We start from the raw sequence: 14,542 nt of genomic DNA, 5'->3' as shown, positions 1-14,542 counted from the left end.
GTTCAGAATGTATTGTATTGTATTTGCCATTTTTTACTGTTTGTCTTACGTCAGCGCACGTGGCGTGACGTCACTTCAGGAGGCGTGGTTAAGTGCCCTGTACGGAGGGGTCAATTACAGTACAGTGTCGGTCGGATGACTTTTGGTATGTCCAAACAAACTTACCATACACTTTTTAGACAGTGCACTTTCAGTTGTTTTGAACAGGGCAGACAAGACAAACACAAAATGAAAACACTCACCAGCATCTGCTGCTGTGAGCCACTATTCACGCCCTGAGTGAGTTCTCTCATTAAGCGGGGACCCTGAAAGGCGCATGTCCAACACACAAGTGACATACAATAGTGGTCCTCAAAGTGTGCTCGAAGAAAGAATCACCGAATTAAAGCTTGTGTGTGCTATCACAGTCACTTGAATGTACACTACTAATAGTGAAGTTAAGTACAGTGCAACTGTATTTAACCCTTAAATCCAACACATTTTCCATTATTTACGTAGCTACTTTACATTTTTTAATTAACTTTTGACATTTCAATTGAATCATCATTTAAATAACTTTTGGAATTTTCCTGTCGACAGTGGTCATTTTCCAACTACACTACAATGTCTGACAAAATAAATAAAATGTACTTTTTAGTAATAAAAAACAGCTCGTTTTTGTTGAAGACTTGGGCCTTCTCTGCTCGTGCTTTTTAAATTAGGTCATCGTGGAGGAAGAATCCATTATTTTTTTTTCAAGTGGTACTTTGTGTGAAAAGTTTGAAAAGAACTGCTACTGTACATAGTTATGCTTTTCAGGTATACATTTTTTCTATCCATTCTCATGTTTTTATGTGATAAACAGTTATTTTTTATTTATGTAAAAACTTCTAAAAATATGTTGGTAGTGTTTTTTGTTGTTGAGTGCTGCAACGATTGACGGCATGTCATGTAATTATGGAACAAATTAAAATCCTAAGTAAAGGTATCATTAAAAGCCTTTTTATATACTGTATATAGTGTACACCTCTTGCATGCATGAAAACACTTAAACATAATGAAATGTTCAAAGGCATTGTAAATGTATTTCACCCTGCAGAAAATTGCGAGCATTGTTGTTTAGGAAATCCTGTATATAATGTGTGTTTCACGTGCCATTAAGAAGTGGCGGCTAGAGGGGTAGCATGTAACGTGAGTGACGAGCTCGAGAAGTTATTAAGAATTCCATAAAGTTTTAGGCAGTGCACTGTGCTCTAAGATTACTGGTTCCCGGACAGTAGGGTGTACCCTACCTCCTGCCCGAAGACTCCCGCGACACTTGTGAGGATAAGCGGCGCAGAAAATGGTTGGATGTTTTCTAACTGGTCCAAATCTGGCCTTGCCTCTGTGAATTTTGCATGGTCTCCCCTTGCCTGTGTGGTTTTTCTCCAGGCGCTGCAGTGTCCTCCCACATCCTAAAAACATGCCAGGTTTGGTGAACACTCAAAATGACCCGTTGGTGTGAATGTGAATGGTTGTCTGTCTGGACGTGCCCTGCGACTTGTTGGCGACCAGTTCACGGTGTACCTTTCCTCCTGCCCAAAGTCAGCTGAGACAAGCCCCAGACTGGCTTCAATGGATAGGTTTCCAATTACGCCATCTCGTGTCACCACCACCCTTAGACCAATCGTATAAATTAACGCTAGAAAAAAACTTCACACTTCACCTGTCACCTGTGTTTTTTGACCTCTATGACACACAAGATGGTGTAACTGGAAACCTATCCATTTGGTGCGGGCAGTATGGCTTCAGTTCCCACTCACTCAGTGACGGTGTAAACGTTTCTGCTTTTGTTGTCTGGAGCCTTTGCCAATTGAACCTTTTTATTTTTGTGGGGAACGGGGGAAACAATATTTTGACATTGCCTCTTTTCCGCTCTGGAGAGATCAGTTATATGGCGACCTTTTAAAAGCGGGAGCCGACCTTTCACCCATTTAAAGCATTACACGGCACGGCACTCTTGATTTCTTTGAATACTGCAGCGTGTTGACTAATAACATTGACAATTGACACCTGAACTACTCGTATACTTTCATACAGTCAAGTCTTATCACACAATGGAATATTATACCATTTATTTATATACATGCAGTAATATCTTTCACCATGGCATTTAAAAAAAATATCAAATACATTTAATTTCCCCAGACAGGTTTATCCTGACTGATATCATCACCTTGTCTGCTTGTCTCTTACTATGTGGGTCACTCACCTGAGTGCACTGGCCAAGAGTGAAAGTACCAGTGTAAAATCAGAAGACTTTTATGTTCCTATCGTACATCCATTTATCATCTTTCACAATCAGAGTCCATAGAATAACAAATGAAGCTGCATGATTGATTGGAGGCAATGTCCTGAGGTGACTTCCATATTAAACTGTCATATAAACAATGGAAAATGTATTCTTCACAAGGTTTTTTTTTTGTGTATATCAAGTGTAAAAAAAAAAAAAATTAACCAGCTTAATAACTTAGATTTCGGATGATGTGGCCAGTGTTTCATTGCAGACATTAGGCCACGTTTATTGCTTGTTGGCCACATGGCGAGGGAATGTGACATGGCAGACCTTGACAGACCTCTTACTGCGTCTTCATGACACACAATGTAACCCACTTTGATTGGGATGACGTGCCTCTGATCCTACTTACACAAGATTAGGGGTATTACAGCTTTAGGTGAAATTTCAGGATGAAGCTAAACTGCACAACACTTTCACAGGTAAACATAATTTGGCCTCTAAACTTCTGCACACCCTAATATTCATGGATTCAGATTTTTAGACAACTTGCTGTTCTGTAACTAGTGTTTGATCTATGAAATAAGCATTTCCTGATTCAATTACAACACTCCTTTCCATGCTGTTTACATTGTGAAATCATGAGACCAAGACAACTTAGAAATGTATCATTAAGTATCTCACCATTGTGAATGAAGTGGGTTTACCTTAGTAGGCCCCTAAACAAAATTCGATTTTTGGTCACTTCACATTTGTGTTGAAGAAAATCGTCACAGGGTTTAAAAAAGAGAGACAGACAATTCCTCCTCAGAGGGCCCAAAACAGGCACTTTGTTCGCTTTTCCCTCTCGCCGGCCCTTGACAGTGTCATAAGCAGGTTACCACAGACAAAATAGAAGAGAGATAGAAAGGCATATTGGCTCCTTCGTGGATGAAACAGCTGTTGTGAATTTTGCCATTCTTCTACTTGTTGGAGAACAGCAAATTGTGCTCAAAGAACCAAAACGGTCAGATTTACTTGCAGATTTTCTTTCATTTGAATTAAATTCTTTCTGCTTGATAATCTCAGGCCAACTGTTTCCAATTTGCTGCTTACATATACCACTACATTTACTAACGAGAGCCACCGTTTTACAGACGTGAGATGTATGAAAACATCAGCAGGGCTGTCGGCATATTAGCGACCACCCAAAGTGCGTTGTGAAGCGGCCAGGCGAGCGTGACGCATCCATCCCATCCATAATTCAGTTTGGGCTTCTCCGTAAATTTTAAAAGAAATATTAAGAATTATGTAAAAAACATAATGAGGCAAGTCAACAATTGTACGTGTGCATTCAAAAGTTGAGAGAAGGTAAAATTAATTTCACCTGCAAAGGTTTTCATGCATTTTAAGTTAATCTTGAAACGGCATTCAATAGCTGGATTCTGTTTCTCTTAACTTTCTCCGAGTGGTGTATACAGTACATAAACACATGTACGTACTAAAAAGTGGCACGAGAGGAGTTCTAGTGTGATTTTCTCTCAGTGCAAGTCGGAATGTCAGTAGTGAGGGTCACAGTCCTCCACAAGGCTGTCTGTGATGTAGCCGACTTTCAGAAGCTCCTGGTAGTGTTGTTTCTCCACGCCATTGTTTACGGTCCAGGCAATCACCTCCACCCCCCTCTGGCTCCAGTACTGCACATAGTCCCTGGGGGGGGGGATGACACGACAAACTACTTCTACATTGGAATTATGGATATGCTGATAACTGGGTCTGTACCAAACAAAAAAACTTACTGCGAGACAAAGTTCTTTTGCACCAGGAAGGCAGAAATGCCGCAGAGCTTCCACAGCAAGTGATGGTGGGCCCAGTCCAACACGATATCCATTAATGTCAGCCAATTTTGTTTCCACAGTGACTGGTAACGTGGGGAGCCGTCGCCAAAACGGCTCAGGCTCCAGGGCCTGTGGGTCAGCGCAGTCAGCACCTGTGCGTTCGTATGACGCATCTGTTTAAGAATTGGACAAACGAAGAGAATATTTTAAGCATGTATAGTAAAAAAACAGCAACAAAAAAACCCAGTATAGATATCACAACTATAAAGAAACAGTTGTACTCCGACTAACGAGATTAGTTTGTTTTCCTTGACCTAGCTCGTAACTCAATTTCCTGTTCCCAATTGAAATGAATTGAAATTCCAATAAACCATCTATTTTTCAAGCCGCTTGTACTCACAAGGGCCGCGGGACTGCGGGAGGCTATCACAGATAACTTTAACCAAAAGGCGGACTACACCTTGAACTGGTCGCCGAGCAGTCGCAGGGCACAAATTCCAATAATCAATTCAAGCTAAGTTTTAAGAAAGAAAAAGAGTTCTTTGTATAAAAACTAACCAGAATGTGAATGTGGAGAAAACTTAATTACAAATAAAACTGGCTTTAAGCGTGTAATGACTGTAATTTCATATATGTGTTGGATGAAGGGGCGTGGCCTATTGAGCTATGATCAAGCCGGTTAGTGTCTGGCCATGAGCTGTGGCTGATAGCAGCTCCTTGCAAATGTTTCCATTTTCTATTTGTGTGTTTGAATCCTTGGCCAGTCAATAAACATCTGAAAGTGCATCGGCCAATGTAGCTCTCCTTGCTCACATGCAAGGACATTCCATTTTCTTCTTCTTTTCCTTGAGTGGCAAAATGACTGAAGCTTGTGACTCAAATTTTGGCTCACGATACAAAGCAAATATACACACCACACACACACACACACACACACACACACACACACACACACACACACACACACACACACACACACTAAGCGGCGGCTTGTAACCTAAAGATCTCGTCAGTCAAGGTACCACTGTAATGTGAGCTAGTGTTTGTGTTGACAGGATGAATGAATTTTTGTATGGGTCATCACCGTTATCAGTTTTTGCAAGAAAAGAAAGTGGAAGCTTGAACAGAATTCAATGTAATGTTTCAAGGGAATTATTATTCACAAGTCACATGAAAATTCACAAACTGAACCAAAATGGGACCTGCAAAACTGCCCAACTCTTTGATGAGTGTACTTTTATCTTATTCAATATGGCTGTGTAGGTCACAGGCATATTTGCAGAAATGACTACACGCAAACAGTAGAAAAGAAAACGCCCAACACTTGAGGTACCCAAAGGTATTTTTACATTTCCTGACCTTGTAGATGACCTTGGGCTCAAAGGAGCAGACAATGCTGGTGTTGTAAAGGACTGGATGCTTCTTGTACAAAGCTGAAAGTGCTGCAGCTGCCTGCCAGAGAAGGACCCCACGTATTTATTACACATATTTCGAGTGTGCTATGTGTGCACCTGTCCAAACATCAAGAATGTAGGCATTTGCAAACAACCCCCGCCACTTTGCATTCATTAGTGAACAGAAAAAAAAAAGGCCTGACTCAAAAAACGGCCAGCGAACACGCTAAAAGAGCAGTAAACGTGACTCGGCAGAATGCACCTCGTCTGGATGTCCTTTCACATCAAAGTATATGGTGAGCTGCAGTTTGATGCATTCCTCCACTGCCTGTTCCAGTCTTGGGATTTTTTCACCAGCAAACTTGTCCCTGATAAAGGACGACACTAGTGTTATAGAAATAGTGATAACAGAGACTTTTTTTTTCATTTTATTGGTCATAGAAAACCTACTTCTCTCTTTTGATAACTTTGCACAGTTTCGACTTTCCTCCCTTAAAGCTTCACTAACATGAACTTGGTTGTGGCCCTACACATTTACCCATTATCAAATGTCATAAATTTAAATGCTGGAATGGAAGAAAATTATCTAATTGTCTGAATTTGGCCAGCGAGGAAACCTAGTGGTGAGCACATCTGACTCACACTGGGGAGGTTACGGGTTAGAATCTCAGCTCCCACCTTCCTGTGTGGAGTCTATGTTTTCTCCAGGTACGACCCCCCCCTCCCATCACATAAACACACATTAGGCTCATCAAAGTTGGAGTTAGAATGTTCTCTTTTTGTCTATTTGTGCTCTCCATTTGACTGACAGCCAGCACAAAATGTACCCAGCCTCTCACCCAAAGGCAGCTGGGATAGGCTGCATACGTTACCCTAAATAGAAATTGTGTATTTTATGTAGGTCTGTCTTAATAATGTGTATTATTTCTTTAATTCCTAACATCACCCATCAAGTAGAAGAAGAGAGCAATTGGCACATGGCCTAAAACTAAGCTAAGGCAGATGCTGTTGCTATTTTACCTGAGTCGATGTTTAGCGGCTGCATCAAGTTTACTCAGGTCAGCATATCTGATTTGACTGAGGAGGCCTGATCCATTTGTGGTTCGATCCACGCTCTCATCGTGCATCAGGATTGGGACTCCGTCTGCAGAGAACTCCAGGTCTAGTTCCACTCCGGACGCCCCGTTCTTGCTGGCCTGATGAATGACAGGATTAATAAAATAAACAATTTTAAATAAAAAAAAAACTATCTGACGTCAATTTGATCAATCACTCCACAAATCAACAGACCTAGTTGCAACACAGTTAAGGGATGTTTATTTAGCTATCAGCGTATTTGCATGCATGTTTGCCTAACAGTAAGAAAAAAACCTGACAGATTGTGAAGAGTATTGGAACGGTGCTTGCAAAATTGACAGACGTCACAGTTATGAAGACGTGATGTCACAACAATTCATGAAAAGCAAAAGATTATACAAGTTAAATTTTTATTTGTATACCTTTTTTTACAATGGCTGTTGAAGTCAAGATTTAGCCACATTTTTTTTCAAGGCCCTGTTCACTATAAATCGCAAAGAACTGGGGCTAAAAAAATCATAATGCCAAAATTCGAGGGAAAGATTTAAACCATTAAAAAAAAAAGTGTAAGACACCTATAAGAAAAAAACATCAGCATGTGGTGATGTGCTCATAGCATGCAGGAAATGCTCAAATTTATACTAATAATCAGTATGTGTAGCCATCTTTGGGAGGTACATTAAACCCACATATATGACAGGGGATACGCTCCAGACTTAATAACACATCTAATTCTATGACTATGCCAAAATTAAAAGTTGTAAACCTCGCCCAACCCTCGCTTGTGAACAAAGCCTTTTGGGGAAGCTCCTTATTAATTGTGCACGGATAAGAGTAGCGGGTTCTTCTCGCTCTATGATATCATTTATACTCCAGTACTTTGCTCTGAGACAATGCAAAATGTCTGCGATTTCTTTGGCCGGATGATAAATGCCCATCTGTGAATCTCAAATTACCAAGAAATATTTGTAATGCCAAGTTGACTCATTTGAGAACAATGGGTATTTAAAAAAAAAAAAAAAAAAAGAAACCGTCTGTCACAGGGAGGTTTACGGAGGTAAGCGTGTGGCAGCAACACGCTTACATGTACGGACACTAAAGTTTATTTTCCAATCATAGTTAATGAATGCGAGTTTGTGTAAAACCAGGGGTCATTCATTTCAAGATTGGTATTTGTATTGAAAAAAAATCTGACTGGGTCTACTATGTGGGATTTGTTCTTGATTGATAACAGATCCAGCAACAAAGTATTTGTTATGTATCCAGACTTTTCTACGCTTTCAAACTCTTGTGTAACTCTTGACGACTTACTCACCAGTTTTCCAAGACAAGCGGAAGCGAATTAATAGTCCAATTTCTTATCGACAAAAACATTGACTTCGGCATTAAATATGGGTCCTCTATGCCAAGTGTCTCTAATTTTTCCATGTACCTTCGTTTATTATCACCTAAATGTTTAACGCTATAAGACAAAACTGTGGGTGTCGTGCGATAAGACATTTTCATTTCGCCTCAACGGAATTAACTTTGCACAATGCTTTGTTTGACTGGCAATATGGCGATGTAAACAAAAATCATGTTATTTTATGACGTAGGTGCACGATCCCTATACAACTCATGCACCTACATCACCGAAATCATGTGACTGGCCATACTGCCGGTCAAGCAAAGCATTGCGCAATGCTAAGTCGTTGGCGACAATGCGAAAATACGTTTTATAGCATGACGCCCAGAGTTTTGTCCGATACCATTTAGAAGGTGATAATAAAAGAAGGTATGTGGAAAGATGAGAGACACTTTGCAAAGAGGACCCATATTTAACGCCGAAGTCGATGTTTTCGCCGATAAGAAATTCAACTGTTAACACGCTTCCGCTTGTCTTGGACAACTGGATATACACATGTATATGGTGAGTAAGTCGTTCAGATTCACATGGAAGGGGACAGCTAAAGTTGGATGTTTTGGAGACAAGGTTAGAGAGAGCAGACTTTGATGGTTTGGACATGTTCAGAGGCGAAAGAGTGAGTATGTTGGTAGAAGGGTGCTGAGGATGGAGCTGTCAGGCAAAAGAGCGAGAGGAAGACCAAAGACAAGGTTGATGGATGTTGTGATGGAGGACATGAGGACAGTGGGTGTTAGAGAGGATGCACGAGATAGGCTTAGATGGGAAAAAGATAACACGCAGTGGCGACCCCTAACAGGACAACCCGAAAGAAAAAGTAGTAGACAGAGTGATAAGTTAGAAGACATATGTGATGCTACAATCATTTTTCCAGGCCTTCTTTCTGAGTTTCTTTTTTTGTACTAGTGCTTTGGAGCCACAATTGAAAAGCAATGTCTGACTTTCACAATATTTTAAAAATGGTTGTTACTTTCGTCAGATTAAAATTATTTTTGTGCCAACTGTGTTTTTTTTTTTGTTTTGTTTAACTTACCAGAGGGGGAACCCCGATTTTCTCCATCCGTGTAAGTCATTCCAGTTTTGATTTGAACCAGTCACGTATGTGTATCTGTGTCCTTGGGGACAAAACGTTGTTTATTTTTTTCCCATTTAAATTCGTGTCAAGTGTTTTTTGCTACATTTTTTTTTTCAGGGGATGACGAGTGTTTAGAAATTGTTGAACTGATATTTATAAAAAAAAAAAACAAAAACAAAAAAAACCTACAGATTTTTGTAGTAAATGCACAAATAAAATTGGTAAATTTTGGTTGTTAACGGGTAAAACAACAACGCGTGGCTCGGGCTGCATCTGCCTTATATCAAACAACATGTGACATGTCAGAACATCAACAACAAAAGAGGGAACGTAACATAAGGAGACGTCTTCATCGCGCGGCCCAAACCGCCCTCTTACCAGCCGGATGGCCGCTATTGTGTTTTCCGGTGCGTCGTGTCCGCCTCCCCGATGGGCAACCACGGACACCTTCCCGGATCCGACCGGGTGAAGCACTTGTCGGGCTCGGCTGGCCGGCAGCTGCGGGAAGCGGAACATGGCCAGGAACAAGTAGAGACAGCCGGCGAGGACGCCGGACCACACCGGGCTCCGAGTGGCCAGCAGAACCACCACGAACACGACTGAGTAAAGGGAGACATCATCGCCTAGCTGCAGCATGGCGTCCCTTTGCCAGTTCCGCTCGACTGGCTGGAGAAAAAGCAGCCAAAGTCTTCGATCGAAGCGCCGACGACCGCAGTCTCTGTTTTGCGTCACGTCCGGAAGTCGTCCCACGTCGGCTTGTACGTGGAATCACTTCAGCACTACAGTAAATAAGCCAGTAGGACAAAAGTCAACGTCATGCGGGAACATAAAATTTGAATTCATAGAATTATTTCTAAATACGTCGCATTGGGTCCTGGTTTTAACATTTAACGGATATCGGAAGTAACTTCCCGTTTGGACGGTACACGTTTCCGAAAATAGTAAAGGGTGCAATGAAGTCTGGCCCGTCATTTGACAATAAGCAAAAAGTAAAGGGCAACATTTATATTGTTTTTAACATGGGTGTATAGTGTGTCTATCGAAGAAGTTCTTCTTTTCTCTCCCTTCAAAGCTCTCCTTTTCTCATTTCACTTGGGCCTTTTGTGTGGTATTTCAGTAACTCTTCTCAAACTAAGTTCCGTCTCGTTGACAGTACAATTTATACACAGTACATTTGAAAAAGGCTGCAGAAATCACACAGAAACGGTTACCTAACATATTACAGGAAAATACGGAATATGTATGCAATAGACGTCCAAAAAATTTGATGAATAACCGCATTTTCCATGAAATTACAGCTGTGACATCTGATACTGTACAGTCCAGGGTTTGGAAGTCAAATAAGAAATCTTCTAAGGATTGTGTAGTGTTATGTTAAACACGAGATGGCGGTAGTTAACTTTCGCATTGCGTACAAGCGACTTGCAAAGCCATGAAGGAACTTGAAGAAATACTTCCGGGTTCGTTTAAGAGTTTTTTTTTTTTAATTGACAAATTGCTAGTCTTTTTTTCCCCCGTCAAGCAACCTTAAACGATTACGTCACCACAGCGACGAGGTGTTCTTATTAGAAGCAGGATTTGTTATTCTGTCACTGGGTTCAGATGTCGGGCTTGGTGAGAGTCATGCTTTGCAAAATTTAAGATTTATTTAAGGCAAATCCGAAATGAGGTAGTCTGACGATTTACTTTCGCTTTGTAAAGGGGGTTACTTACTGTGTATGTTTTCATTAGACAAGGAGAATTCGTCTGCAACTGTATGTTTTATATTCAGTGAACAATATCTGTACATCACTGTACAGTTTGTTGTACTTGATTTTCTTTTGACTTGCTTTTATTTTGCGTTGTTTTAGTGTTTGTAGCCCAGTCGGCATTACACGAAAGAATTCTCGTTCTCCATTGACTTAAATAACGGTCACATAAATAAATTAAAGCCAAGACATATTTGACATACTTTCATAATGTTATGATGTCAGTATTGTAGGTTACATTGTGATTGTGTTGGACTAGTTGATTATTTAATGACTCATTTTGAATTACAATTCTTAGTAATAGTTATTTTTCTGTTTCCCCCACCAGATCTGTTCAGCATTACTGGGCAGGTTAAGGTCTCACCTGCAGTCATGCATGAGAGGACCATGTCCGCTCACAGCTCCGTTATCTTTTGGGGTGAGGCCTTCTCCATCCAAGCTCTTCAGCCTCCATCATGGCTGTCGTGTACACCTTACTCCCCAAATCACAGCCTCCATCAGTTACTCTGACCTGTCCACACAGAAATACGACTTGATTTATAAACTCCCCCACATTAAGCTCTTCAGAGCTGTGTCCAGGCTAAAATTACTCCAAACTGGGATAACTGTGATTATCCTGCCGCCTGTGTACATTCTGTACCTAATGGGAGATGCCCCCCTCTTTCTCGTCAACTATTCGACAGGAGTAGCTCTGTTTGCTGGAGTCATGTTGTACACGGCCAGCCACTTTTTCAGGAGAGTTGTGGGAATGATGTACCTGGATTCGTCCCACAGTACACTCAAAGTGTCTCACCTGACTTTCTGGGGTAGGCGCCATGACATCTACATGCCTGTATCAGATGTTCTGACTGTTGGGGACACTGGGGACTTTCCACGTGAGACCATACTCAAACTGAAGCGATATAGCACTCGTGAGACTTTGTATTTCTCCACACATTTTGGGCAGGTGGTAGACAAACAATGTTTTGAGAAAGTCTTTGGAAGATTAAGTTGACATTAGTTTAGTGTCATATAGACGATAGTAGATGATGCTAACCACCTAAATCTTACATTTCAAGGGGGCTTTGATGTACTGGCCTTACTCTCTACAGATGACAAGATTTGAAGTGTGATAATTCAAATATACAGATTAATTTGGTCTTTTTCAAAAAATAAATGACTGCTTTTTGCCATGATGGATTCAGCAAAAGTGTAAAATTCCTTCTTACAGAATTATGCAAAGATAAGCAAGTAAATGTTGCCCTGCCACTGACTCAAGACGTGAGGAGTGGTCACCCTTAAGGCACACCTGTACAATATAGCAGTTGTATCAAGTCTAACATCATACTGAGTCAGTTTTGACCGAATTGTTTGTAGTCGTGTCGAATTTCACAGAACCATGCTGAATGGCATACTGTATTTCTGCAGTTGTGTATTACACGCAATCTGAACAGAATGAAGTGTTATTTTACTGACAAATAAAATTGCTATGTTAATCATTTTTGTTGTAACACAAATATTAAAAAATGTCCATGCTCTACAAATACTATGATGTGATTAAGGTGAATGAAAAAATGGTAGCCACATAGGCTACTTACTCATTGTCATGGAGTTCTGGTCAAGTGGTCAATTTCAAATAACTTCACATTATATGCCAGCCTCATAATTTATGACTCATGTTTACTTTTGCTATGTGAAAAATGCCCATTAGGCAAGTACACATTTTTATTTTGAAGCCTGTAATGTGTGTTTTTACACCTCCCCTTGTCAAGATTCTTGTTCGTTCACAACAGTTAACTGAGTTGTGTGTGCTGATTACATAATTTTTCGCTGGTAAATGTTTTTAATCTATTGGAGACCAATTCATTATAGGTGTAAAACTAAGTACCTGGAGAAAGCCCTTGCAAAGACAGAACATTCAAACTTCACGCAGGCAAGGTTGGATTTGCACCTGCATCCTCAAAACTCTTGAGGCAAATATACCAGTTGACTTCACTTGGGCCTTAGTGTGGCAATTCAGTAACTCCTCTCAGACTAAGTTCAGTCTCGTTGACATAGTATAAGTGCTGCCCAATAATAATAATAATAATGACAACACAATCAAGAATGTAACCAACAAATGTTTTAAGCATCCACAAGGACACAAATAAAAACGATTGTAGATGTGCATATATAAAACGCAATAACCTTTTGGAGGAATGCATTGTGCAAATTTGTACAAAACAAAATTGGTCTCAAATACAGTACACGTTTTCGTTATATGGTACATTATAATGCTGGTAATACAACAGATGATCCGTTAGATGGCGGTAGAAGCCATGCCATTTATTTTGTGTATTACCTTGTGCGAGATCCCGAAGGAGAAAGGGGAGTGTTCCATAGAATGTACAGAGATGGAGTTGCTGTATTTAAGGGTGCACTTGTGTTGACTCTCTCACCACAAATTTCACGGTGTAACTATCTAACTATCCAGGACAGTTTATATACAGTAAATATATATATATATATTTTTTTTTAGTTCCTGCTTTCTTTATTTGAACACATGAACAGAGAAAAACACACAAACAAAAACCAAATAGAATATACAAACTCCAATTCCAATGAAGTTGGACATTGTTTAGAATGTAACTAAAAACCGAATACAATGGTTTGCAAATAACTTTTCAACTGATATTAAATTGAATATACTGCAAAGGCAAGATATGTAATGTATATTTATTGCCAGCTTCTTTGGATCCAAGGTCATCTGAGATCAACAGGTGCAAAGTGGAAAAGTGCTGTGGCCTGACGAGTTATGTTTTTAGAAAATCACGTACATCGTGTCATCCATCCTAAAGAGGAAGAAAATCTACCAGATTATTATCAGGGCAAAGATCAAAAGCCAGGACGTGTGATGGAATGGGGTGAGTGTTAGTGCCCATGGGATGAGTAACTTATCACCATTAATTATTAAAATATACAGGCTTTGAAACAACATATCCTTCCTTCCATCCAAGCAAGGTCTTTTAAATGGATATCCCTGCTTACTTCAGCAAGAGAATAAAGTAAATGTACATTATGAAGTGACAAAATATGACAATGGCGTCCATGGACTGTTGACCAATTGAAACTCTATATCAAGCAAATATGTCAAAGAATTCCATTTAAAAACTTCCAACAGTTAGATTCCTCAGTAGAGTCCCCCCCCCCCGAATTCTTCTTGGGTGTCAAAGAAAAGGTTATGTAATGCACTTTTTTGGAATGTGTTGCAGGCATCAATTTCAAAGTGAGTGATAATTTTGGTTGAAAAAAAGTATCGATTTTAAACAAATACTGTATACTACATTTTCAAAAGAATTCACTTACCTGCCATGACTCGCATATGATCAGAGGCGGCAGCGGTCCACCTTTAGAGCTATGGCAGCTTTAAAAGTTCAGGGGGCTGTCTAGGAAATTTTTCACCTTTTCAAAATTTAAGAATGGAATATGTGACCTCTTCCAGAATGAAAGAATATAAATTTTGCCCATTGAAAATTGACAGTGATGTTGGACAGGTAGGCCTGGCTTTCAGTCTAAGTACTATTTCATCCCCAAGATGTTCTATCAGGTTGGTGTCAGGACTCTGTGCAGGCCAGTCAAGTTCATCCACACCAGACTCATCCATGTCGTTATGGATCTTGCTTTGTGCATTCGTGTACTGTTATTGGAACAGGAAGTGACCGTCTCCAAACAGTTCCCCAAAAGTTGGGAGTTATGAATTGTCCAAAAGATTTTGGCATGATTAATCCTGTCGTTCTTTTCACTGAATCCAAGAAGCCAG

At 40.2% G+C, this 14,542-nt stretch overlaps 2 protein-coding genes across 7 annotated transcripts; one reads left to right on the top strand and one right to left on the bottom strand.

Annotated features, from left to right (window-relative positions):
- Positions 1-2,078: 2,078 nt before the first annotated feature.
- On the bottom strand, positions 2,079-9,652 carry gde1 (glycerophosphodiester phosphodiesterase 1). 2 transcript variants are annotated; one of them, XM_061830542.1, is made up of 6 exons: positions 9,395-9,652; positions 6,483-6,658; positions 5,725-5,830; positions 5,428-5,520; positions 4,030-4,241; positions 2,079-3,965 (listed from the first exon to the last, which is right to left on the bottom strand). In XM_061830542.1, exons 1-6 carry the CDS (start codon positions 9,650-9,652, stop codon positions 3,806-3,808), a joined length of 1,005 nt encoding a protein of 334 aa, XP_061686526.1. In that variant the 3' UTR covers positions 2,079-3,805. The 2 variants fall into 2 exon arrangements, with proteins under 2 accessions (XP_061686526.1, XP_061686527.1); XM_061830543.1 differs by having other exon boundaries at positions 2,079-3,940.
- On the top strand, positions 9,651-12,242 carry tmem186 (transmembrane protein 186). Of its 5 annotated transcripts, none has more exons than XM_061830544.1 (2): positions 9,651-9,800; positions 11,093-12,242. In XM_061830544.1, exons 1-2 carry the CDS (start codon positions 9,651-9,653, stop codon positions 11,756-11,758), a joined length of 816 nt encoding a protein of 271 aa, XP_061686528.1. In that variant the 3' UTR covers positions 11,759-12,242. The 5 variants fall into 5 exon arrangements, with proteins under 5 accessions (XP_061686528.1, XP_061686532.1, XP_061686531.1 ...); XM_061830548.1 differs by lacking the exon at positions 9,651-9,800 and adding an exon at positions 10,390-10,476; XM_061830547.1 differs by lacking the exon at positions 9,651-9,800 and adding an exon at positions 10,473-10,572.
- The last annotated feature ends 2,300 nt before the right edge of the window (positions 12,243-14,542 follow it).

This window comes from Syngnathoides biaculeatus, chromosome 9, assembly GCF_019802595.1.
Source record: "Syngnathoides biaculeatus isolate LvHL_M chromosome 9, ASM1980259v1, whole genome shotgun sequence".
NCBI classification, from domain to species: Eukaryota; Metazoa; Chordata; class Actinopteri; order Syngnathiformes; family Syngnathidae; genus Syngnathoides; species Syngnathoides biaculeatus.
The sequence above is the reverse complement of the archived record's forward strand: the minus strand, read 5'-3'. Positions and strand labels throughout refer to the sequence as shown.